The 27,531-nt window shown below is 40.9% G+C and overlaps 2 protein-coding genes across 3 annotated transcripts in view; one reads left to right on the top strand and one right to left on the bottom strand.

Annotated features, from left to right (window-relative positions):
* Positions 1-201: 201 nt before the first annotated feature.
* On the bottom strand, positions 202-20,000 carry psmd7 (proteasome 26S subunit, non-ATPase 7). Its single transcript, XM_063067487.1, has 7 exons — positions 19,848-20,000; positions 17,822-17,913; positions 17,154-17,246; positions 16,443-16,540; positions 14,910-14,990; positions 12,255-12,346; positions 202-832 (listed from the first exon to the last, which is right to left on the bottom strand). Exons 1-7 carry the CDS (start codon positions 19,919-19,921, stop codon positions 400-402), a joined length of 963 nt encoding a protein of 320 aa, XP_062923557.1. The 5' UTR covers positions 19,922-20,000; the 3' UTR covers positions 202-399.
* Positions 20,001-20,039: 39 nt separating this feature from the next.
* The window catches only part of dhx38 (DEAH (Asp-Glu-Ala-His) box polypeptide 38), a 97,039-nt gene continuing 89,547 nt past the window's right edge, over positions 20,040-27,531 (top strand). For both annotated transcript variants that reach the window (XM_063067107.1, XM_063067109.1), the window contains exon 1: positions 20,040-20,120. The gene's annotated coding sequence lies outside the window, so the exon portion shown is untranslated. The remainder of the gene's footprint in view (positions 20,121-27,531) is intronic.

Genomic DNA, 27,531 nt, shown 5'->3' on the forward strand with positions numbered 1-27,531 from the left:
AAAGAACCTGAGTAAATTAATGATGAATGCATTTTTAGTGCAGGAGCGGGGTTGTAGGATTCTGATACAGGCTTGTTCATTCTCATTCTGAAGTTGCTTAGACACATGTATCCAGCCAGAAACAGGCAACATATGAAAAGCTTCGAACTAACTCATCTCAGTATCTTAAGGCAAATGGAAATGAAACAACCTAGAATAACATTATTAGTAAAGTAATATTTATAATGTTTCAAGATTTTAAACATGTACATTGTACAGATACAGAAAACTGCCCCATGCAAACACATCAACGGCTGAATATTTTGGCCCTTTTATTGCAGAAAGCCGAAGTATTAACATTCCCACTCGATGCCAAGTATTGCTGAAGTTCTGTTTTTCTTTAAAAAAACACGGCACAATTTATTTTCTGTCTTTCTTTTCTTCCTTCTTTGATTCACATTTTTCTTTTTCTTTCTCATCTTTCTTTTCTTTTTTCCCCTCTTCTTTTTCTTGCCCTTCCTTCTTTTCTGCATCTCTGTTGGCAATTTTATTATTGATTAAATTGTGTAGAGCAACCACTGATCGAATGAGTGATGCAAGATACACCACCAACATCTGGTCGTTTGTCTTCAGGTAAAAAGCTTTCACAAACTCTTGCAAATTAACATCAGGTAGAAGATTGAAGACATCTTGCAGCTGGTAGATAATCTGATGGTTGATGGGCAATTTCCCCGTGGCTACTTTCTCCAAGTAATTCCTTATCTCTAAAATCTTTGAGTTCAGCCCTTTGAGACCATGCACTTGGTTTGTGATTCGCTGTGACAGTGTTCCCACTGTGGTATCTTTAATATCTCTGTAATGGCAACATAAGCAAAGAAAAAAAGACCTTTACTTTAGAGTCCGTTTTTGGCCAATCGTAATAGCAGGCGCATCACGAGTTTTATTCACTGAAAGTACAGCTGTGCGGAGCACAAATACAAATTGGTCTTTAACTACAGACTATTTTATAATATCCTCAAAGCACAGGTAATTTTTCTTCTTGCTGCAATTACTGAAATCAAAATATATTATGATCCTATTCTGTCAATCAATAAAATAGCTGCATATCATCCTGAAAGAGGATTATAGTTGGGAGCTTAACGAACAAGGATACACATTGTATCAAAAGTTCAGGCAAGGAGGCAGAGGGGGTGGCGTGGCTCTGTTGGTAAAAAATGAAATCAAATCCTTTGAAAGAGGTGACATAGTATCAGAATATGTGGAGTCCTTGTGGGTAGAGTTAAGAAACTACAGAGATAGATAGAACCCGGTGGAAGTTAAATACAGGTCTCCAAACAGTTGCCATGATATGGGCTAGAAATTACAACAGGAGATAGAAAAGCCATGTCAAAAGGACAATGTTACAATAGTCATGGAGGATTTCAATATGCAGGTAGATTGGGAAAATCTAGCTGGTGCTGGATCCCAAGAGCGAATTTGTAGAATGCCTGTAAGATGGCTATTTTAGAGCAGCTTCTGGTTAAGTCCACTAGGGGATCAGCTATTCTGGACTGGGTATGAACCATTTGATTAGGGAGTTTAAGGTAGAGGAACCCCAAGGAGACAGTGATCATGATAGAATTCATCCTGGAATTCGAGAGGGTGAAGCTAAATTCAGATGTATCAGTATTACAGTGAAGTAAAGGGAATTACAGAGGCACGAGAAAGAAGCTGGCCAAAGTTGATTGCAAAGGGACACTAGCAGGAGTGACACCAGTGCAACAATTGCTGGAGTTTCTAGGGCAATTCAGAAGGCACAGGATAGATACAGCCCAAATAAGTATTCTAAAGGTAGGTGACGCAATTGTGGCTGACAAGGGAAGTCAAAGCCAACATAAAAGCAAAAGAGAGGCCACATAATAGAGCAAGAGGATAATATCAAAGAAGATACCAAAAGTTTGTTTCAGATATATAAAGAATAAAAGATAGGTGAGAGTAGATATTAGACTGCTGGAAAATGACAATGGAGAGGTAGTAAAGGGGGGAGGGGGTAGAAGAAAGCAAAGAAATGGGAGACGAACTGAATAAGTATTCTTCATCAGTCTTCACTGTGGAAGACACTGGCTGTAAGTTCTGGAGTGTCAGGGAGCAGAATTTAGTACAGTTGCTATTACCAGGGAGAAGGTGCTTGGGAAACGAAGGTCCGAAGGGAGACAAGTCACCTGGCCAAGATGGACTGCACCCCAGGGTTCTGAAAGAGGTAGCTGAAGAGATTGTAGAGGCATTGATAATGATCTTCCATTTCTAGCACAGTTCTGGAAGACTGGAAAATTGCAAATGTCACTTCACTCTTTAAGAAGGGAGGAAGGCAGAAGAATAGAAATTACAGGTCAGTTAACACAGATCTCAGTAGTTGAGTCGATTGTTAAGGGTTTGGTTCCAAGGCACTTAGAGGCACACGATAAAATAGGCAAATTCAGCAGGGTTTCCGTGAGGAAAAAAAATTGCCACGCAAATCTGTTGGAATTCTTTGAGGAAATAACAAGCAGGATTGACAGACAATTGGTGGATGTTGGCCGTTAGTTGGTGTTGGGACTGTGTATGTTCTATGTCAATGATTTGGATGATGGAATTGATGGCTTTGTGGCCACGATTACAGACGATACGAAGACAGGTAGAGGGGCAGGTAGTGCTGAGGAAGCAGGGAGGCTGCAGAAGGACTCATACAGATTAGGAGAATGGCGAAGAAGTGGTAGAAGGAATGTGTTGGAAAGTGTATGTTCATGCATTTGGTTGAAGGAATAAAAGCATGAACTATTTCCTAACAGAGAAGAAAATTCAAAAATAAGAGGCGTAAGGGGATTCGGGAGTCCTCATGTAAGATTCCCTAAAGGCTAATTTGCAGGTTGAATCAGTGAAGAGGAAGGCAAATGCAAAGTTAGCAGTCATTCTGAGAGGATTCAGAAGCAGAATCAGAATCAGGTTTATTATCACCAGCATGTGATGTGAAATTTGTTGATTTAGCAGCAGTTAGATGATACAGTTGTACCTCCCGGATGGCTGTAGATGGAGCGTGAGGACTGCCTACTATATTCCATAGGGGCAATCATTATGTCCCCTATTTGGTTAAATATAGAGGCAATCCCATTATCCATAGCACTAAAAAGATGTGGAGACAAATGGGGAAGCATTTGAAACTCAGAACATTATCTTTTCTTGAACCTGTATCAGCCAACCCCTCTTTTATCCCCCCATGTATAGATGGGGCCTTTGATGCATGGCAAGAATTAGGGATACGCAGCATTGGAGACCTATACATACAAGGGATTTTTGCGTCATTTGGCAGCTCCAGGACAAATTCGGATTGCAAAAAGAGTCATTTTTTTCAGGTATCTCCAGCTAAGACACTATATAAGATCACATCTTTCCGGTTTTGAGATGGCAGAACATGATAAATTAGATAATCATTTAAGATCATGTTTAGGGACAGAACACACCATCGCCTATCTGTATGATGCCATGCAAAACAAGTGTCATACAACAATGGATAGTATTAAAAAAGTGGGAAAAGGGGTTGGGTACGGAGATAGAGGAGGTTATATGGAATGAGGCTTTGGAGTATGTTAACTCCTGTTCCATCAATGCCAGGCATTGTTGAATGCAATTTAAAATCCTACATAGACTACATTACTCAAAAGTAAGGATTCATAAAATATTCACAGAGGTGTCCCCAATGTGTGAGAAGTGCAAGTCCTCGGGCAAATTTGTTACATAGTTATGCTTTATGTTCCAGGATACAAGTGTATTGGAAGCAAATATCTGAGGTCCTATTGAAGGTACTAAAGGTTCAGATAATACCAGACCCCATTTTAATTTTTGGAACTTCTGCGAGGTCAAATAAATTCCAGGCTACCCAGCAACAACTCCTGACCTATGGCATACTTAATGGAAAGAAGCTCATACTTATGTTCTAGAAAAAGGAGGAAACTCCATCACTCAGACAATGGTTGGCTGCATTAATGGATACTTTGCATCTAGAGAGGATAAGATACGTTATCAAGGATAGACTCAAGGAATTTGAAAAAATCTGGCAACCATTACTGTTGTATTTAGAAGAGACCGACAGCTGAACTAAGTGACTAAGAGTGTGTGTGTGTGTGTGTGTGTGTGTGTGTGTGTGTGTGTGTGTGTATGTATGTATGTATGTATGTGTATGTACATGTATATAGGGGTGGTAGGACCTAAACAGCACATACAGGAGGGGAGAGGTGAGGGGAGGGTAGGGCTGGGAAGGGGAAAGGAGACGGGGTGGTAGGGTTTCCTTTGCTTTTTGCTTGTTTACTATACATACATTCATTTGACTTTCATTATGTTGTTATAAGAGAGAAAAAAGAAGCATTTTACTTTAGGACATTGTTGGTTGCGGTTAAGCTGATGTTGCTTCACAATAAAAAAAAATTTGAAAACTTAGCAGTTCAATGCAATACATAATATAGAACAGAAAAAATAATGTAAGGGGGGTTTCGATTTTTATGTTACTGCAGAGGCTAATTAAAATGGCGTCTTTGTTATGTTAATCTGGGGAATGTGGCTTTGTTGTCTTAAACACTGAGAAAGTTTGCGCTAGGGTTCGAAGTTGTCACACAACTTGATAGGGTGTTTAGCTGTTCCTGAATCGCTGAGTGTGTGCCTTCAGGCTTCTGTACCTCCTCCCTGACGGTAACAGCAAGAACAGCTTCTTCGCCTCTGCCTTCTGATTCCTAAATGGACATTGAACCTTTGGACACTACCTCAGTTTTTAAAATATACAGTATTGTTTTTTTAATCTATTCAACATACGTATACAGTAATTTATTTAATTATTTAAAAAAAATTTTTTTTTACTCTTCGGTATTATGCACTGCATTGAACTGCTGCTGAGTTAACAAATTTCACATCATATGCCAGTAATAATAAACCTGATTCTGATTCTGAATATAAAATACAATGCTGAGACTTTATTTTGCACTTATGAGGCCTCACTTGGAATATTCTAAGCAGATTTGTGCCCATTATTTAAGAAAGGATGTGCTGACATCAGAGAGGGTTCAGAGCAGGTTCACGAGAATAGTTCTGGGAATGAAAGACTTAATGTATGAGGAGCGATTGATTGCTCTGGCCCTTTACTCGCAGGAATTTAGAAGAATGGGGGGGGTTAATTAAAACCTATTTACTGTTGAAAGACAGATAGAGTGGACGTGGAGAGGATGTTTCCTATGGAGTCTAGGACCAAAGGGCATAGTCTCAGAATAGAGGGATATCCATTTAGAATGGAGATGAGCACGATTTCTTTCGCCATAGGGTGGCAAATCTGTGGAATTCGTTGCCACAGGCCAAGTCATTAGGTGTATATAAGGTGGAGATCGATAGGTTCTTGATTAGACAGGGCGTGAAAGATCCTGGGGAGAAGGTAAAAGAAAGGGGTCGAAGGGGAAACGGATCAGTCATGATAAAATGGCAGAGCAGACTAAATGGGCCAAATGGCCTAATTCTGCTTGTATTCCTTATGGTTTTATGGTCTTGTTAGAGTGATTTTTGGGTTTAGGTCATTTACATTTAGCAAATGTCTTTGGCTACCAGTCTTTTGTTCCTTGAAAATGTATTGTGGATTTAATTTGGAACAATGCATTCCTAAAAAGCTGTGAATCCCAGTCCAGACGATGCTGGCGTCTGTGGGATGGACGCGAATCAGAAGGTGTGAAGTTTGTATGTTGTTTCAGAATCAGTATCAGGTTTAGTATCACCGGCATGTGACATGAAATTTGTTAACTTAGCAGCAGCAGTTGAATGCAATACATAATCTAGCAGAGAGGAAAAAAAAACATAATAATAAACAAATCAATTACAGTATATGTATATTGAATAGATTATAAACATGCAAATAACAGAAATACTGTATATTAAAAAAAGTGAGGTAGTGTCCCAGGGTTTAATGTCCATTTAGGAATCAGATGGCAGAGGGGAAGAAGCTGTTCCTGAATCACTGAGTGTGTGCCTTCAGGCTTCTGTATCTCCTACCTGATGGTAACAGTAAGTAAAGGGCACGCCCTGGGTGCTGGAGGTCCTTAATAATAGACACTGACATTCTGAGACACCAGACACCACTCCCTGAAGATGTCCTGGGTACTTTGCAGGCTAGTACCCAAGATGGAGCTGACTAGATTTACAACCCTCGGCAGCTTCTTTTGGTCCTGTGCAGTAGCACCCCCCTCCCCCACACCAGACAGTGAGACAGCCTGTCAGAATGCTCTCCATGGTATATCTATAGAAGTTCTTGAGTGTATTTATTGACATGCCAAATCTCTTCAAATTCCTAATGAAGTATGGCCACCGTCTTGCTTTCTGCATAACTATATCAATATGTTGGGACCAGGTTAGATCCTCAGAGATCCTGACATCCAGCAACTTGGAAACTGCTCACTCTCTCCACTTCTGATCCCTCTATGAGAATTGGTATGTATTCCTTCATCTTACCCTTCTGGAAGTCCACAATCAGCTCTTTCATCTTACTAACGTTGAGTACCAGGTTGTTGCTGCGGCACCATTCCACTAGTTGGCTTATCTTACTCCTGTACACCCTCTTGTCACCATCTGAGATTCACCAACAACAGCTGTATTGTCAGCAAATTTATAGATGGTATTTGAGCTGTGCCTAGCCACACAGTTATGTGTATATAAAGAGTAGAGCAGTGGGCTAAGCACACACCCGAGGTTCACCAGTGTTGATCATCAGCGAGGAGGAGATGTTATCACCAATCTGCACAGATTGGGGTCTTCCGGTTAGTAAGTCAAGGATCCAATTGCAGAGGGAGGTACAGAGGCCCAGGTTCTGCAACTTCTCAATCAGGATAGTGGGAATAATGGTATTAAATGCTGAGCTATAGTCAATGAACAGCATCCTGACATAGCTGTTTGTGTTGTCCAGGTGGTGTAAAGCCGTGTGGAGAGCCATTGAGATTGCATTTGCTGTTGACCTATTATGGCGATAGGCAAATTGCAATGGGTCCAGGTTCTTGCTGAGGCAGGAGTTCAGTCATCATGACCAGTCTCTTAAAGCATTTCATCACTGTTGATGTGAGTGCTACTGGGCGATAGTCATTAGGCAGCTCACATTATTCTCCTTAGGCACTGGTATAATTGTTGCCTTTCTGAAGCAAGTAGGAACTTCCGCCCGTAGCAGTGAGAGGAAGAAAGCATTGTACATACTTCGTAAATATGGAGTTGTCCTTTGTGTTTAGCACATAAATATTGAGCCCCACTCTGGGCCAGCAGCCCTTTCCACCAAAAACGTCTCCATATGATGCCTGCTGTACCTTGTTTCATCAAATAAAGAAGCTGCTTTGTATCTACCCAGTAACCTTCTCCAGCGAGTTCATTCACGCAACATTTGGTGTCAGGAGTGGGATGCCTTCGTGAACCATCGTGTGGTCAGCCATCTTAGCACTCTAAGTGGGTGAGTATTTTTAAAAATTAGCGCTCACACTTGGAAATGTTCGGGTCGATGGTGCACGGGAACACGAGGTATCACGAATGCAGGGAGATGAACTGGTAGATATAAAAATAGCGTGCGCGTATGCATGTGTGTTTATGTAAGTGATGAAACTTTGCGTGTGAATTTGGTGAGATGGGGCCACCAATTGCGAAGGGTGGTTACTGATGGTTCGGGACAACCAGAGTGGGGGCAGAGAGCTGCATTTTAAGTGTATATGTTTTGCAAGTGTGATGCAAAGGAATACAGCAGGCATCATGGGTTCAAGTGCTCAAATGGGGCAGATTGCAGAGTACATACCCTGTGATTTTAAGTATGTGCTGTTTAACTGGTACCTGCCTTTTATATTTTGTGTAGTGTGGGGTTTCTCAGGGAGAGGTTTTACCCAGATACATCTACCAGGATGGCACCTACTGAGGTCAGGCTACATCAGGTCAAGAATCCTGATGATTCAAGCCAGCCCTTGACCTTGATTGTGACCATTCATAAGTCCTTCACCCCCGGGGAGAAACAGAGCATTTTGTCTAAGTTGCCCTCACTTAAAGTCGCATGTGGGAAGTGGGAATTCGGAATTCTGGCGTAAGCTCGAGGAAATGGTTGAATTTCACCAGATGCACTCTAAAGATATACATGTTTTGGTCAAAGTGAAGTGCCTGAGGAATATATGGGACGGTATGGCCCAGGAGGTGTGAGGTGTTACATGGGCAACTACCGGGAGCACCCGCAATGAAGAAAGATGTCGCTCTTTTAAAGTGGAAGTGAGGCAGCGACTGGGGGGAGGCGAGAGTGACTGGTGAGCGATAATGGCAGTGATTCAAGAGAGCTGACGAGATAGCTATAGGTTATACAGAATGTAAATATTGCGTGTATGAGGAGTATTCCGCGTTGGATAATCTAGGGAGGGACGACCAAGTCTTTCTGAAAATGATGAAGGAAGGCCTGAGCGAAACCCACCAGGAAGTTTTAGATTTAGGGATAATGGTGGGTTTGACCTACTCTGCAATAGTTTCGTGGGCCAGTGAGATAGACCAAAGAAAGTGCAAGAGAAATTGTAAAGTGGCTATAGTGGATGCAGCTGCTGTGATGTCCCAGAGAGTTTGTTTTGTTTGCCAGCGACAAAGGCATGAAGCAAAGAACTGCTGGAATAGACATGGGAGGGTAAAGGAGTTGATATGCTACAGGTGCAGCCTGTTGGGACATGGTTGGAGCAGAGTCCCAAAAAAAAGGGAAAGAAAAACAGGTGAATGTCACAGCAGACACGAAATCTCTCACCCCATTACTGCCCAGTCTGACCAATCTGACTGTCAATCAGATCACAGAGCTAGTAAAGACAGCTCCTAGGTCAGAAAAAGATGTGGCGGCAGGCCCACTGCCAGCGCTGGTGACCTGCGGATGTACACAACAGCATTGTTGGGGGACGGCAATGTAATATATTAGTGAACATAGGGGCCGGTATCAATAACTGACCTACCCTTGCCAACAACCGGACAGGCCATTTATATTCGGGGTGTAGGGGGATGAACAATGAAGGCAGAAAGGAGTGAGTCACAAATACTCGCAATCGGGGGAGTGCAGTTCCAGTGTATTTCTGGGTCTGTCCAAATAATGAGGGTATCGTCCTTGAAATAGACATCCTAAGGGAAGTCGGGGCCATTATCGATTTGGGAAAGGGAGAAATAATTATGGACAAGTCAGGGGCAGTGAACATGTACAACCAATAGAATACACAAACTGGCTAGCATAGTCACAGCTGCCCCAATCATTAGAAACTGGAGCCAGCAGTTCCCAGCAGAGTGGGGTAGACACAAGCAAGACTGTGGTTGAGTAAAGATGAACCCACTTAAAATAGAGGGGGGCCTGTGTAAACCCCATAAGCAGTAGCAGTACCCTATAAAAACTGATGCACTGACTGTTGTTCGGGGTAAAGTGAAGGAACTAAAACACCTGGTGATACTCAGAGAGACTGCGACAACTAACAACTTGCCTATACGGCTAATAAAGAAGCCCAGTGGACCATATCCATTAACAATAGACTATACCGCCCTTAGGACCGTGCCGAGATTGCATCCCATAGTGGTGGGTCCTGCAACAATCCTGAATAGCCTGACTCCAGAACATAAAGTTTCTCCAGTCGTGGATATGGCTAATGGATTTTGGGGGCTCCCCTTAGCACCTGAGTCCCAAGACCAATTTGCCTTCACCTTAGGTGGGCAGCAATATGCATGGGCCAGATTCTGCCAGGTATTCCACAATAGTCCAGCCATTATTCATAAAGGCGTGGTGCTGACTTTGGAAAAGCTCAATCCAACAGGCACCACCAGCACCGCTGAATAGATTCTAGTTTAGGAATTCCTTCCAAGGTGGGGAACCCCAATTCAGGTGGGCTTGGATCAGGGAGCACATTTCATGGGGAAAGTGATGGAGGAAATGTGCTGACTGCTAGAGATTTGACAACGGTTCCACGTACCCTACCACCCTCAAGAGTTCAGGGATGGAAGAAAGGATGAACCGAACAAAGCTATAGCTGAGACGGGAAAGACGGGTTGATGTATTACCAGGAATCCTGATGAGATTGCGCGCAACCCTGATGGGGCGAGCAATGTGACTCTCTTATGGGGTAATTATGGGCTGCGGGGAGCCTGGGGCTTACAGGGATAGAATGACACAGTATGTGAAAAACTTCTGTAACCAACTTAAAGTGTTGAAGGACCGGGTGAAACAACAGCAGCGCATCGCTGATCAGAGAGAGCCACGGGGAAAGGAGATAGTCCTTCCACAGCCTGGCAACCAAGTCACGGTGAGGGTGCTGCCAGAAAGGCCAGGGTTTACCCCCAGGTGGTACTCTTAACAAATGATACCTGTGTCTGCAAGGCAGCCAGTGGAAACACTGGATTAAGGTTAAAGCAATGACTCATCCTCTTGTTGCTCTCACAGACAAAGCAGGGGATCAAATGTACCCAGTAACCACGTAATTACAGAGAACATAAGAGAGGAACACCAGCCGACCACACTAGACCCGACCACAGCTGACGAAAACATACCCGGAGGAAACGCAAAGGCAGAAGACACCGAGAGCATGATGGAAAACCGTGAATAGCATGCTGAAGTGTGATGGTACTCTGTAATGAAGGCTGGTTGCTGAAAGTAGATGAATATTTTAATAGCATAGAACAGAAAAGATATTGGAAAATAGGTGGGGAGGGATTTTAAGTTAAAGCAGAGATAGCAAGTTCCATAACTTCCATGGCATTTCAGACTGCACACAGCATCTGAAGGCAGTCACCCCCAGGATGAATGAGGGGTAAACCCAAATGAGCTGAGCCCTTTCAGCAGTCAGGCCAGTGATCAACTGGACAGTTCGGAAGGGGGTGCCACTGGGGAGAGGTCCTTGTAGTCATTGACATAGAGACCACCCCAAGCCCTTCCTGTACGTCGATGAGAGGGCCTGTGAGCCTCATGCACTTACCCTGCTGGTGCCCATGAAAAGAGAGAGTTTTAGCAACCTGAGAATGAAAGGGTGAAGATAAGGCATGTGATTAAGCTGCAATTGGCCTGCAGGGAAAGCGCCAACAGGCACAGGAAAGAAGCTGCATTTCTAAAGAATTGTTGAAATTTTTGGAACAACCTCTCTGCTTAGTATTTGGTAGTTAGAGATTAGAGGGTGCTAGGGTAGATATTGAGGCACACAAAATTGGGGGGAATTTCGAGGCAGGGCATTTTTGCTGCCCTATTTGAGTAGATCCTCCTAGGTTGGCCTTTGCTGGTACAAATTTATATTTGTCCAGGAGGGCCAAGAGGAGGGACTGTTAGTGATTTTTGGGTTTAGGTCATTTACATTTAGCAGATGGCTTTGGTTACCAGTCTTCTGTTCCTTGAAAATGGACTGTGGATTTAATTTGAAACAATGCATTTCTAAAAAGCTGTGAACCCCAGTCCAGACGATGCTGGCGTCTGTGGGATGGATGCGAATCAGAAGGTGTGAAGTTTGTATGTAGTTTCAAAAGAAACGTAGTATATACTTTGTATATGTGGAATAGTCCTTTGTGTTTAGCACATATATATTGAGCCCCATGTTGGGCAGCAGACCTTTCCACCAAAAGCATCTCCATATGATGCCTGCTGTACCTTGTTTTGTTGAATAAAGAAGCTGCTTTGTATCTACCAGTAACTTTCTCTGGCGATTTCATTCATGCAACAACAGTCTAAAAAGAACAGGTTAATTTAGCATCCACTGGAAGGTCATTGTAGAATTACAGAAGCAATTCTGATCATATCACAGGAAGGATGTAATTGCACCAGATAAAATATAAATAAAAAATACTCCGACCTTGACCAGGATAGATCGTTTCAGCTGGGTGGAGAAATTAGCCAGACTGGGGTTGCTTTCTTTGGACCCAAAGATACTGCAGGCAAATTTGATAAAGTGGGTAAAATGTGAGGGGCTGTCTCACAGTGACCAGCTTTTAGTCCCTCGGAAATGGATCATTGATTAAAGATTGGTTGTACAATAACAGAGTGCTGAGAAAAAAGTATTGTGGTCTATAAATTATTGCCCAAAAGGGGAATAATTTATAGACCACATTACATTTAAAAAGTATTTCATGTTTCATAGCCATATGTCCACTGATCAAGAGCTAGGATGCAAAATGGCATGAATACACAGGCCAAATGACCCTCCTCTGTGCCTTGTATTTCTATGAAAGAAAAACATAAAATTTCCATAATCTGGCCCAACAGCAAGAGACTTGCTCAGACAATGTCAGCTTACCGTAGCAAATGCTCTACTCCAACTTCTTCAGCTTCTTCTGCCCCTATTTCACTGGTTACGTGTTCAAATGTTTTGGAAGTTGGAGTTCCATCCTGAAGACAGACCACACAGTAAACAATGAACTTTACAGCCATTCAGAGAGGGTTCAGGTGAGCACACTCAATGTTCTTATTTACCTTTTTCAAAATTTCCCTTCTTATTTATAAAGCCCTAATTATTGTCCTGATACATTTACCAGCATTCAGCCAGAGTTCTGCACAAAGATGTGTTGTTTACATGAGTGGTTCTCAAGCTTTTTCTGTTCATGGTCCACCTGTGACTTTCATTTACCTCTGTGGTCTCCACCCCCCCATAGTCTCCGTTAGATGCTAAAGTTTTGTTTTGGTCGACTACTAACTGTCCTAATATTCAGTGAACAGGTGTATATGAAAAATAAAACTATTTCAAAGCTCTGAATCTTGCTACTTTGGGTATTTAGTGAGATCCTAAATACTGATACAAACTAGCAAGTGTTTGACTATCTGGTTGCAGCTTGGTTAAAAATAATTGAAGATCACCTCTTTGCACAACATCAAGACGGCTACAAACTTGATAGCAGGTGAAGAGCTTGACTAAAACCACATTCAACTAGATAAGTGGTGGAAAATCCAATTAAAAACAACCTTGCTTTCTCCCAGAGCTGTGGAAACTTATTTTAAACATTAGTTGGACTGGACTGGTCAAAGAAACTGAGGCTGTCTACAAGAAGGGTCAGAGCCGTCTCTATTTCCTGAGGAGACTGAGGTCCCTTAACATCTGCCAGACGATGCTGAGGATGTTCTACAAGTCTGTGGTGGCCAGTGTTATCATGTTTGCTGTTGTGTGCTGGGGCAGTAGGCTGAGGGTGGCAGACAGCAACAAAATCAACAAACTCATTCGTAAGGCCAGTGATGTTGTGGGGATGGAACTGGACTCTCTCACGGTGGTGTCTGAAAAGAGGGTGCTGTCTAAGTTGCATGCCACCTTGGACAATGTCTCCCATCCACTACATAATGTACCGGGTGGGCACAGGAGTACATTCAGCCAGAGACTCATCCCACCGAGATGCAGCACAGAGCTTCATAGGAAGTCATTCCTGCCTGTGGCCATCAAACTTTACAACTCCTCCCTTGGAGGGTCAGACATCCTGAGCCAATAGGCTGGTCCTGGACTTACTTCATAATTTACTGCCTTAATTTACATATTACTATTTAATTATTTATGGTTCTATTACTATTTATTATTTATGGAGCAACTGTAACGAAAACCAATTTCCCCCGGGATTAATAAAGTATGACTATTATCCAGAAACCATCTGTATACATTCGTTTTATCTCACAAAGTTGTTGAAAAAGGCAATCTTGAAGTGCATTTGATTTGATGAAATTGACAGCCATTATTACAGCAGCAAGGATGTCATGCAAACGTCTTCCCAATTATTTCCCCAATCAAATGCTGATGGTGGTTCACACAGCGTATGCAAAAAAACATCAGGCACATCATTTTGAAAATGAGCAGTGAATCCTCTATATCTTCCTACCATCGAAGCATCACCAACAGTTGCACAAGCCATTATATTTTCCAGTGGAATATTGTTTTCCAAAGACCATCTCTTGATTTCTTGAAAAAATTCATTTCACCTTTAATATCTGTCTTAAGCTTTTGGGCAGAAAAGCATTTCCTCAATGGCCTGATCATTATTCAAAAACCTAACACAAGTCATCAGATGGGCTTCATTATTACATAATATGCTCTCATCGATTTGCAGGGCAAACTTAACCTGAAATTGTGCAACTAGCTGTTTTTCCACATCACTGACATTTCAGCAATATGCCTTGATACTAATGAGTTGCTCAAGGGGATGGCTTTTCCCATTCATTTCATTCAATGCTCCAATTAAATTAAATATTTATTTTTTATTTATATATTTTAGTAACACTTCATGCAAACAGTAAACTTATCACGGCCCATTCATAAACTCCTGTGGCCCTATGAATTCTGGCATGGCCCCCTATGGCCCACATTAAGAACCACTAGGTGTAAGCCTAGGTGATAAATGTACAGAAGGATTTTAACATGGTTTACAAAACAGTCTGTCTAAATCACGTATCCCTTCTGCACTACTGATTTCCCCAACCAAAGTAAAATTATCAAAATCCATATATATTACTATACACTACCTTGAGATTCATTCTCTTGCAGACATTAATAGAAAAACAAAGAAATACAATAAAATTTACTATAAACTATACACAAAAACTGACAACCACTGTGCAAAAGACATTCTGCAGAGAAAATAAAATACTGAGAATACAAGTCGTAAAGAGCCTTTAAGAGTGAGTCTGTAGATTGTAGGGGTGTAGAGAGTGAAATCATCCATGCCAGTTCACACTGGATCAAGGATTATTCACTGATTTGGCATCCACTTCCATCTGGAATCAGAACACACAGGCTCATTGTTCTCTGAGTGAAGAGATTCAAAGAGTTTAAAAAAAATCATTGGAATGGATTTTGAAATCAATGAGGAAATTTTTCATAGGTATTGAACAGAATACATCCTAAATTTGAGTTGGTTTCACCTTTTGAAGAGACAAAAATGACTGACAATATTTAAAGAAGCCACGAAGCAGCACTTACATCATGAACTTCTTCTACCGAAATGTAAGCTTCTGTAGGGAGCCCCAGATCTTTTGGCTTGACATCAATGATGACTAAAACCTTAAAAAATACAAAATCAATAGTTTCAATCTCAATGCTTTGAAACTTATAGTCCAATTAAAGAACATCAATTTTATTTTTCTTTTATCACTATCAGTCATGTTGGAAATACCAGAATTTAGGTCAACAGCTTATTCTATGGCCATGTTTCATGTTACTTACAAGTGTTACAAACTAATCTCAGAAAGGACACTTAGGAAAAAGTATTTTAGATTCTTTTTTTCTAATCAGATTGAATTAAAAGAAAGAACTATTTGCAGCACTGGGCTAAAATTCAATATTGTTTTTGGTAATCGATCTTTTTCAATTTGTTTCCATCTTGCTAAAGGTACAGAAAGTAGCCGATAAGGTTATTCCATTTCCTTTAGTCTTATTTGCCCTGTAGCAAAAAGTATTCTGTCATATTCCCATCCACTCCATCTTGAATCTTTTGCCATTTATCCACAATAAGAGGGTGGTTTACAGGAGCCAAGAGCCAATTAACCTGCCTTCAAGTCTTTGGGACGCAGAAGGAAACCTGAACCTTCAGGGAAATCCCTCAGGGAGAACGTACAAGCTCTACACCAACAGCAGCTGAAGTAAGGATTGAACCAGGTCCATAGACTAACTCAGTGAAATTGTGTTGACTCTGTTGTATGTTCCAGCGATTATCATTCAGTCATAGAAAAGCAGAATACAAATAAAAGGCCTGTGCCCAGGTAGTCTGTACCATGTAGTCTACCCAACTATATCTAATCTCCTGTGTTTGGCCAATATCCCTAAAAACCTAACCATTCCCTGAACCTATCCAAGTGTTTCTTAAATAATACTCTTGCACCTGTTTCAACCATGTCCATATGCTCACCACCTTCTGCGTGCTGCCCTTCAGATCCCTTTTAAATCTTTCCCTTCTTACTCTAAATCTCTGTTCCCTAGTTCTGAATTAGTTATCCTAGTTATGAACTAGGATCTCAATTTTTAAATCAGATCATTTTGATTTCACACTCACTTAAAACAAAAATTTAAGCCAGTCTTTTATTCTGATCCATAAATTTTTGAACACACTTTTCAATCCTTGCACTTTAAGGCTTTGAATGTTTGATAATCAGTTAATCTGGTGGACATACCACAGGATTGTTTATCTGACTGAACACCAGATTGAGAAAATGTGGGTGAAACATTGTATAGGAAATTATTTTCTTTCAAACTGAAATGTCAAAGTACCACATATGCGGCAAGCACACACACACACCCTTAAACATTGGATTTGTACAATAACATCCGGGATGCTGCATTTCGTTATTTAATAGGGTAAAAACAAAATCACCACAGGTAGAGGAAAGCAACAAAGCCACAGAAAAATAATAAACGTGTTGGAACAACTGGTTAAATAATAGAAAATGCCTTACAAATGAATACAATTTACCACCAAACATTGAAGTTATTTAAAAGATGGAAAACCTAAAAGCTTACGGAATTAGAACAGTATCGTTTCATGAGTTCATTGATGGCTATGTCATTTTTGTGCAACTTGGGTCCAGTGTGATACCATCCAACGATCCTTTCCCTGGCTAAGACAGGTACATAATCATCCGTTAAAATGTAGTTCAGTAGATGTTAAAACAACAGCCATCACACTTAACATTGATTAAACAGCACAGGGAATGAGAATACCTTAACAAAATCTATTTCTTTTATGAAGAACACAAAGCATAACTGATTATATTTTTGCAAATTGAGCAACAATATTAATGAATCTTGTAACAAAACATTCCATAAACTAAAATATTTAAAATTATTTTAATTGATTAGTTTTCTAAGCCAAGGTTGAGTGAAGGTTTGAAACAGATTTTACCGAATTCTTTTTAAAATATATTTTCCCTCCAAATTTGACACCCATATTTTTGAAAGCCACCTTGTCCTATGCTGCTCAGTTCGTTTTTGATGAAACATATAATCTGTTCCATATTTCAATATTGCTTACACCAAGGCAAAAAGTTTTCAGTGTTAAGAGAGGAGAAAGTGACAAGCTTGTTTTCAGGGAAAATCCCTGTATAATTTGTATTTTACATATCAATATGCAAACCCATGCTGCCTGAAATATGTTGTTTTTAGTGCAAACTTAAATATGTTCAAAGCTTGCAAAGTTTAAACTTTATCTTCCATGTAAGTCAGAAATCTTACCATTTACTTTCTTAAACATCCCATACATATTCTCCAAATAATCATGATCCAAGAACCACACTGTATCATCCTTCTCATCTTCATCGAACGGAACTTGAGTGGAAATAAATAAATAAAGATGTTTTGAAATCCTAAACACTCCTGTTTGTGTCATATTGTTTATGGAGTTGCTTTCCACATTAGTAAGTGAATGCTGCAAAGATAATTGTGCTTTAATTTCATAACTCAAAGCAACAAAAATTTAAATTATTTCAAATGTGCATTATTGCTAATGATCAAAATTTACTTCAACTGCTTTTGTTGGAAGTGTAATGACTGGCTCACGTGTGCTTATCAAATAAACTTCAAACAAATTTAAAATCAAAAATTTTCCACTCAAAAAACTGGATTAATGATTACTGGCTTGTGAATGCGTACCAAACCATACAAACAGTTGAACAACAGAGGTACGTCACCTATTGTTCAAAGTTGGGATTAATTTTATGTATTTTTGTATTCAATAGAAAAAACCAACTCCTTCAGTTTAGGAACTGTACTATTGGCATTCAGACTCAAATAGAACAATGTCAATTTAATCCCAAGAAATTGTTTCAATTAAGTTACAGGTATAATGGAAGATTGTCAATCTGTAATAATTAATCTCATTCATCACTAGCTTTGATTCTTACCTGCAAAACTGTTTGAAACATCAAGTATCTTTTTGTGCCATGAACCCAGCAGCACTCCAACCACTCGTTTTTGATTTCCAACTTTTCCTATTCTGAGCATTAAAATAAATCAACATAAAAATAGTTAAACAATTGTAATCTTGAAAGATTCCTCTGAAACATACTATTAGAATAAAAAATAAATACTATTCACAGCATCAACAATCACCAGTTCCTACATTATGGTGAAAATAACAGCACTTACTTTGTACTTTTCTTGCTTAGGAATTAAATGCAAAACAATGCATGGGAAATTGAGTTTGTTAGTGCTTTCATTTAGCTCTGTAAATTACTGTCAAGTTTAACTGGTGAAAAAACAAAACATTTATTTTTGATTCATTTTGAACATTACTATATTTGCTTTGATTTAGGAAAAGCAATAGGGCAAGATTTGTGGCAGCAGTTTAACATTGCGTAGTGCAGTGAGCAGCAGCAATCCGGGTTCACTTTCACTACTGTCTGTAGAGGTACGTCGTTCACCCATGACCGAGTGGGTTTCCTCCCATAGACAATAACGTACAAGTCAGCAGGTTCATTGGCCTGATTACCATGTCTTATCTTTAAATAAAACTTCAAATTGGTTAAATCAGTTTCCAATGAAACCTATAATATACAAAAGATATTTTTCTGTAAGAGTTTTTGTCTAATACACTTTATTTGCTGACATTAATACTCACACGCAAAAAGCAAAATTCGAAATGGTGTACCTAGCAGTTTGTGGTGGTGGGGTAGAGATACGTCTCTACCAAAGGAGGTGTAAGACGCTCCTTCCCTTCGCTAGCCTGCTGGTCATCCTTGGGCAAGGTGTAGCACCTGCTTAGCCTCCCAATCAGAGTCACGTGAAGCCACAAGTCACATGTCACAAGTTTTGATTACAAGACCACTGATACCAGGCAGACAATCTCTGAAGAGTATTAATAATTGCTGGGCACTCATCTTGCCCAGAAGGCAGCAATGGCAAACCACTTCTGTAGAAAAATTTGCCTAGAACAATCACGGTCACGGAAAGACCACTATAGCACTAGTCAATAACGAATGAACGAACGAGTAGTTGCCATCTGCACTTAAGATTTTATTTATCACTTGCATCCCGCTCAAAAGTTATATCAATTTATAGCATCTCATTTTAATTCATGTGTGACGTGTAGGTAAGGTGATTTTCCTAGTCAATTTGAAAAGAAAACCTTGGATTTTTTTGACATTTCCTCAAAGACATCTGATTACCTTTTGAACACTAACTAATGTTTTCAGTAGGAGGCAAAAGTGAAGTCTATGCACAATATATATAAGGTTCAGCACTGTCAATGAGTGTCAGAAGAGTACAGGTAGGTCATACGGATTTGAACCTTTACTACCATTCATTAACATCCTGGCTGATATAATTTTGGCTTCTACTGCACTTCCCTGATGACTCCCTGGGTGAAAGTTCATAACCCTTGTAGGGAAGATGTCCTCCTTGTCACCATCTTAAATGGCCAATTCCTTATTGTCTTAACATTTACCGTCAAACCATCTTAATCTTGTACGTTTCAATAAAATTGCCCATTTCTCTTCTAAGCTCCCAAAATTATACTCTGGCAGATTCACAAAAGTGTCCACAAACTGCACTGTGGCAGATCCTCATTTTAAGAATAAATACAGAAATTACCATTTCTTTTGCTATGGCTTTAATAGCTGGATCACAAACCAGCACCGAAATAAAGGATAACAGTTAACTTACAAACATTGAAAATTAACCACCGGTACAGGACCCAGTGCACAATTGGGTACATGATAACAAAGTCTGTACTTACGAAGAAAAATAGTTACCAATGTAAAGTGCCAACTGAGATTTGGGAGCGGATTTTGCGCAAGTGCTGTCAATGTGACTCAGCAGGGTAAGGCCTTGATCCCGCCCTACCGCGGCTCAATAAAAGCAACAAAAGCCCCTACACTGCCGCTGCACAAACCACCACATGGCCCAGACCGCCCCTCCTTTCCGTCTTACCGATTGAAATGATCCACCACACTCAGGAGCACTAACGGGTGTACAACTACTTTCTCCACCACAGAATCCGGCATTGTGTCCGACTTGCTTTCAAATTAAACGCCGCCGCGGAGAGGGGAGAGAAAACACGTACGCACACACACACACCGGAAATAGTCCCGGCGGCCGTGACCTCCCTTCCGGTGATGCCCCGGCAACCACCGCGGTCCCAGCGTCATGGCGGCTGTACTGTCGGTCGGATGCGGGATGTGAAGCTGCGTGACAGGAATCGGGGTATGTTATTAGGTTTTTTGTTCCTGGAGGCTGTGACATAACAGCCAAGTACAGGTGATGCTTTAGTGCTTGGTGTTTTAAATTCATTTGCCATTTGTCAGTTGTCCTGGAGAAGGTCATGGTGAACGGCTTTTTAAATCCTTTTTGGTCCTTCTGAGGAGGATACTCCGACAGTGCTCTTGAAGAGGGAGTTCTACAGTTTAGATCCACTGGTAATGAAGGAACCAAGTCAGAAATGTGTACAATTTGGTGGTGGGGACGACCTGCGAGGTGTGATATTGACATACACCTGAACTCCTTATTGGTGTTGGCCTATACGGATGGGTGTTATCAAAGCAGTCTGCGTGAACAAGACTGTGCCATTGTATTGCAATGGTGGTTTGAGCAAAGGACTTTGATTTAGATAGTATTCAGTGATTTTAGAGTTGCACTCATCCAGACATGTTCAAGTTCAAAGTACGGATTTGTCACCATATGCTACCCTGAGATTCATTTTCTTGTGGGCATTCACAGTAGATACAAAGAATCACAATCAAATCAATGAAGAGCTACACATAAAGACGGGCAAGCAATAAACGTGTTAAAGATAACCTGCAAAAGAAAAACAATAGTAATGCACATAGTAAATTAATAAACAAATAAGTAATAAATAATACTGAGAACATGTGTTGTAGAGTCCTTGAAATTGAGCCCATTGATTGTGGAATCAGTGTTGTGGTGAGTGAAGTTAACCTCTCTGATTTAGAAGCCTGTGTGGTTGAAAGGTCGTAACTGTTCCTGAACCTGATGATCTGGGACCTAAAACTCCTGTACTACCTCCTCGATGTAGTAGTAGTAGCAGGCCTGGATCATGTGGATCCTTGCTGATGGATGCTGCTTTCATCTGGCAGTGCTGCCTGTATATGGGCTCAAAGGTGTGGAAGGCTTTTCATGTGATGGACCTGTATCCAGTCAACAGTCAAGATACTTGCTACTGTGTATCTAAATGAAGACTATTCCATCGCACTCATGTCAAATTCATTTGCTTCAAAATATCCAGTTTCTAATCTGAGATAGTTGTCAGTTTTTAATGTTGGTGATCCAGTTAAGATACCGCCAAAATTCTGACAGTGTGTAAAGTTGCTATTAAATGTCAAGGATTGGTGATCTTAAACTTCCACTTTTGGAGATGATCATTGTTTGGCAGTTTCATGGTGCTAATGTTTTTTGCCACTTTCAAGCCTGAATATGATTTAGATTTTGCTGCATAGAAGCATTTACTGAGGAGTTATGAATAAAATTAAACATAGTGAAATGATTAGCGAACTTCTCCACCTCTCACCTCTCACTGGTAAAGCAGCAAAAGATGGATGGGCTAACAACATTTCCCTGAAAACTTTCTACAGTCATATCCTGGGACCAGGATGATTGTTCTTCAAGAGTCACAAATATCTTCTTTCATGCAAGCTATGACATGCACTGTACATGCATTTCTTCCTACTGTGCACCAGCTTCAGTTTTACCAGCATTCCTTGACAACACACTTGCCCAAATGCTGTTTTGGTGTCAATTACTCTCACCTTAATTCAGCTGTTAGGTCCATATTTGACCATTGAAGTGTCACTTGAGTGCTATTTGCTAGTTGTATTTATTATACCGTCCATCACTTTACTGGTGATTGAGGGGCAATTAGCCAGGTGCATCTGTCCTGCTTTTTATGACATGGCAAACCAAGATTAAATTCATTTTGGGCAAATTGTGTTTAGGATAGAGGCACATCTTATATGGAATAGGGGTCTTTAGCACTGCAGCCAGAATGTCCTTTGGTCCCCTAGACTTTGCATAAGCCAGTGCTTTCAACTATTTCTCGTGTTATGTGTGAGGAGATCCTGGAGTACTCCTATTAACTGTGCTTTTGAAGAGAGAGAGAGTTATTTACCACCGATATGTTGCTTTTGAAGAGAGAGAGAGAGAGAGACGAAGATTAACGGTTGGACTGTCACTTTATGGCATTGGAAGTAACTCTGGATTTTTACTGAGTTTGGAGTTGGAGTCAGCACCGAGCAGCTCGAAGGTTGCTGTGGTGACCAAAGGCAGATTGTTGATGTTACTTTCAAGGACAGGTTGCCTGCTAGTGCACTTCTTTGCTGACAAAGGAAGGAGGGACTCTTTGAATGACAGGTGATGCTCAGCCTGGTGAAATAAATGGGAGGTCAGATGATACAGACCTCAGACACATGATCTGGACTCTGAATGAGCATTGTTGTGCCCGCAGAGAAAGTAGGTTTTGGAGGATCGATCAGGCGGATCGATCCAAAGTGCTATTCCAGCGGTGAAGAAGGGGTTGACTGGTGGGGAGTTGTCTATGTGTCCACCCTTGCCGGGGTGATAGCTCCACCACAGGAAAACTGGTCCCCCGGTTAAACTCACAGTCAGTGACTTGTAAAGGATTTCGGAGGACGATGAGAAGATCAATGGCATCAGCTCACCTGAAGACTCAAAACACACACACACACACACACACACACACACACACACACACACACACACCCTCTCCCTCTCCCCCCTCAACTAAATACCATGAACTGAACTTTACTCAACATCGTAAGACTGTATCTTTTTACCCCTAGACTTAAAGAAGCTTGGTTTTCATACATATATATTCCACACTTACTTTTATATATAATCATTGCTAACCTGTGTGATTTATTTACATTGATATTACTGTATTGTGTAGTTACTAATAAATATTACTAGTTTATAGCAATACTGGACTCCAAAGTGCTTTCTATTTCTGCTGGTTTCTTTATCCCTGTCACGGGGTACGTGACACATGTGAAATGAATCAGACTGATGTCTGTGGTGGTGGGGATCTCTGGAGGACACTGAGTTGAATCATTGACTCTGCAGTTCTGGCTAAATGGGTTTGCTGATCTTTCAGTCTAGTCTAGCACTAGCATACTGGGGCCAGAGGGAGGGAATATTCTTCGGAGTGTTAGATAGATAGATAGATATACTTTATTGATCCTGGGGGAAATTGGGTTTCATTACAGCCACTCCAAGCAAGAATAGAGCATAAATATAGCAATACAAAAACCACAAACAATCAAACAACAAAATGCAAACTATGCCAGATGGAAAATAAGTCCAGGACCAGCCTATTGGCACAGGGTGTCCGACCCTCCACGGGAGGAGCTGCAAGTTCGATGGCCGCAGGCAGGAACGACCTCCCATGCCACCCAGTGTTGTATCTCGGTGGAATATGGCCAAAGTCCAACAGTAAAAAGTTCAATATCCGGTCTACAAACACGTTCCTCGATCGTAATACGACCCGGATTCTTGAAGCTGTCGCTGACTCCTGTTGACTGCCCACTACTATCCTCAACTGATGTGTCAAAACTACTGAGTCTCGATCTGATCCATTGGTTGTTGGATTGATTAGCTTGCTTGTAATTTTGAAAGTAATTAACAGCTGAATGGGCAAGTACGCTCTCATTGAACCAGGTTTGATATTCTCACTCTACCACTGGCTCGATAGTAGTGGAATGCTCTGTCATGCATAATTAAAATATACTAACTTATTAAAGTCAACAGGGTAGGTAAAGAGCAGGTGGCTCGCCAGATGTGTCGCTTAGAATTAGGAGTCATTGCCTCAAAATAAGCAGTGAGATATTTAGGACTAAAATGAGAGAAAAATTTTCAGTGGGTGGTGAAGCTAGCATATGGTTACGAGTCAGAGGGCAGCAGAGATCAGAGGGAGCAGTTAGAGACGATTCTCAATGAACACCTGTCGAAGAGACGATTCGCACTGAACTCCTGTCGAAGAGACGATTCGCACTGAACTCCTGTCGAAGAGACGATTCGCACTGAACTCCTGTGAAGTCTCTTTGAGGTAATTTGGTGCTCCATTCTGTAATCTCTGAGGAGTGCCTACACTGAAGAAGTTTAAATCCCCTCTTAGACCAGAATTCATTGAGACCCTCTCTCATAGCTCCTCCTCTGTGATCTCTGCTGCCCTCTGACTCTTCGACCATGTGCTAGCTTGTCCTCCACCCCCTCACCTTTTTATTCTGGCGTCTTTCCACTTCCTTTCAGTCCTGGTGAAGAATCTTGGCCGAAATGTCGACTGTTTATTCATTTTCATAGATGCTACCTGATTTGCTAAGTTACTCCAGCATTTTGTTTGATTTTTTTTCTGCTGTTACTGATGGTTTACAGCACCCTTGGATGTCTCCAAATCCATTGTGATTTAGTACAGTTGTAGTTCACACATCTTAGTAGAGGTGTACTTGTGAGACAAATCAATCTATGGCTCCACAGGCAAGGTACATTAGTCCTTCTACCACTGCTGTCATGAATAGATGCATCTGCCACAGTACGATAGGTGAGAATGTTCAAGTATGTATGTTTCTGTTTTTGGTTTTTTGCATCCTTCTGTAGTTCCAATCCATAAGAGTTACTGTACATCCTTCAGTACTAAATTGACCAGTTTTGGTGCAACAGGGCCACATCTTGTGATTGACTTTGAAGTCCCTCACTTATCCATGCTACTTTCAGTATTTTCTCCAAGTGTTGTCGATGTATTGGAGCACTGATATATCTGTTCAGTCAGTGAGAGTCAGGAACTTGTTTGATGATCTAATGCTTTGGGAGTTAAAGGGGCCCAGTTGCTTTTATGCCTATGTGTTACTGTGACACTGTTTCTGGTGGGTATGCTTGGGATGAAATGTACTCCATTATTGTGATGAATGAGCCTGGCATGTTATCCCTGAGTTATGATTCTGAGGATGACTGTTTAAAACAGCACATTCAAAATGCTGGAGGAACTCAGCAAGTCAGGCAGCATTTATTGAGGGGAATAGTAACAGTAACTATTTTAAGCTTGCTTTGACTAGTCTGTGGGGCAGCTTTCCTAATTTAGACACCAGTCCCCAGGTGTGTATGAGAAGAAATTTGCAAGGTTGACTGGGCCGGGAGCAACTTTACTATGATTTTATTTGGTGCCTAGATTCATGCCAAGCGGTCTGTCTGGTTTTATATTTTCTTGTTGTCAACATAACTATTATCATATGGCAAAGTAGGTTTCCCATTTCAGAAAACAAAGTCAACTTCATTGAATTCACATGGAGGCCAGGTCAGCTAAGGACAGCATATTTCCTCACCTGAAGGACATTATTGAATTAAAGGTGAATAATGTGCCTTCATGGTTTGCAGTAATAATGTGTATGAGCTTATCGCAGTGAAAGAAGGGTGAAAGATGTAAAGAGACAGAGAGCCTAGTTCTATGCTGCAGAGTCTTCAATTTCCAGTCTGGATTCTACTCTATGGAGCAGGATGAATACTTGTTGCACTGCTTTTACAAAAACATTCATGGGAAGCTCGTGATCAGTCAAGTGAGCCCAGAGAGTCTTCATAACCTGAGGGAGGGAGGCCAGTGGTGAAGTGCTTGAGGAGAGTGTAATAGAGAGAAGTCCAGTGCATTTGTGGGAGAGTGAGCTGTAAAAAACATGGTTCTGCAGTCTAAAGAACTGCATGGCAAGGCATTGAAGGACACAGATCTATTATGGGCAAAGGGCATTAGTGTAGATGGGCAAAAAAGTTGGCATAGTCATGTTGGGTTGAATGTCCATCTCTGTGCTGTACAACTCTGACTCTATGATAAGACATAGGAGTAGAATTAGGTCATTCAACCCATCAAATCCGTTCTGCCATTCCATCATGGCTGATCTATTACCCGTCTCAATCCCATTCTCCTGCCTTGTCCCCATAACCTTTGAACACCCTTACTAATCAAGAACCTGTTAACCTCTGTTTTAAATATTCTCAATGACTTGGCCTCCACAGACCTCTGTGGCAATGAATAAGAGAAATAATAAGACAAAAAGAAATTTTAGGCTTAAAATATTCCAAAAGGAATATTACACAAGCGTTCAAGAAGACGACATGGTATTTACGGTAGCAATAAATGATTTGTTTACAGATTTGTACTATAATTATCCTTAGTCACAATTTTAAATGGCTACATGAATTTAAACATCCCTGCAAACTTGTTCATCATCCTTATCAATTCTTCTTCAATCTGACCCAGAATTACTGTGTTCCTTGCACTTTATTTCTTCTATTTTAGGAATTTAAGAAAAATCCTCTTTTAGATCCCTTCCCTGCTTAGCACTAATCATCGCCATTAGTTGCCTAACAAATGCTTAAAACTTCAAAGTTCAAAGTAATTTTATTACCAAAGTACATATATTTTACCATATACAACCCTAAGATTCTTTTTCTTGCAGGTATACTCAATAAATCCAACAACCATAATAGAAACAATGAAAGACCACACCCAACAGGGTAGATGACCAGTGTGTAAGAGACAACAAACTATGCAAGTATACAAAGGAAGAAAAGTAAAAGACGTAATAATAGTAATAAATAAAGAAGCAATAAATATTGAGAACAGGCGATGAAGAGTCCTTGAAAGTGAGTCCATAGGTTCAGGGAACAGTTCAGTGATGGGCAAAGGAAGTTCAGTGAAGTTATTCTCTTTGGTTCAAGAGCCTGATGATTGAGGGGTAATGGTTTCTGAACATGGTGGTGTGAGTCCTGAGGATCCTGTTACCTTCTACCCTGTGTTGGCAGTAATGAGAAGAGCATGTCATGGTGAGGATGCTGCTTGTCTCTGACAATGCTCCGTGTAAATGTGCTCAGTGATGTGGAGGGTGTTATTCCTTGATGGACTTTGCCGTATCCACTGCTTTTTGTAGGATTTTCCATCCAAAGGCATTGGTGTTTCCATATCAGGCACTGATGCAACCAGTCAATATACTCTCCATCTCACCTCTAAAGAAGCTTGTTAAAGTTCTAGATCTTAAGCTGAATCTTCACAAACTTCTAAGGAAGTAGAGTTACTGCTGTGTTTTCTTCGTAATTGTACTTGTGTCCTCTGAAACGATAATGTTGAGGAATTAAAAGTCGCTGACACTTTCCACCTCTGATCCCTCTGATGAGGACTGGCTCATGGACTTCTGGGTTCCCCCTCCTGAAGTCATAACCAGCTCTTTGGTCTTGCTGACATTGTGTCAGAGGTTGTTGTTCTGGCACTGCTCAGCCAGATTTTCAGTCTGCCTGGTATGTGCTGATTCACCACCACCTTTGATTTGGCCTGTGACAGTAATGTCATCAGCAAACTTGAATATAGTATTGGAGCTGTACTTAGCCACACAGTCATAGGTATAAAGCGAGTAGAGCACAGTTAAGCACACAGCTTTGTGGTGTACCTGTGCTGATGGAGATTGTGGAAGAGATGTTCTTTCCAATTCGAACTGACTGGGGTCTGAAGTGAAGAAATCAAGGATCCAGTTGCACAAGGATATGAGCCCTAGGAGTTGAAGCTTATTGATTAGTTTTGAGGTGATACTAAAATTGAATGCTGATCTGT

Source organism: Mobula hypostoma, chromosome 14 (genome assembly GCF_963921235.1).
Source record: "Mobula hypostoma chromosome 14, sMobHyp1.1, whole genome shotgun sequence".
In the NCBI taxonomy this organism is placed as follows: domain Eukaryota; kingdom Metazoa; phylum Chordata; class Chondrichthyes; order Myliobatiformes; family Myliobatidae; genus Mobula; species Mobula hypostoma.

Bases quoted from the DNA above. Each gene is read 5' to 3' on its own strand.
- psmd7 (XM_063067487.1), bottom strand. From the start codon at position 19,921: ATGCCGGATTCTGTGGTGGAGAAAGTAGTTGTACACCCGTTAGTGCTC. The intron at 16,541-17,153 runs GTAAGATTTCTG...TACCTGTCTTAG, and splicing joins GATGTTTAAGAAAGTAAATG to CCAGGGAAAGGATCGTTGGA. The intron at 12,347-14,909 runs GTAAGTGCTGCT...GTCTGTCTTCAG, and splicing joins CGGTAGAAGAAGTTCATGAT to GATGGAACTCCAACTTCCAA.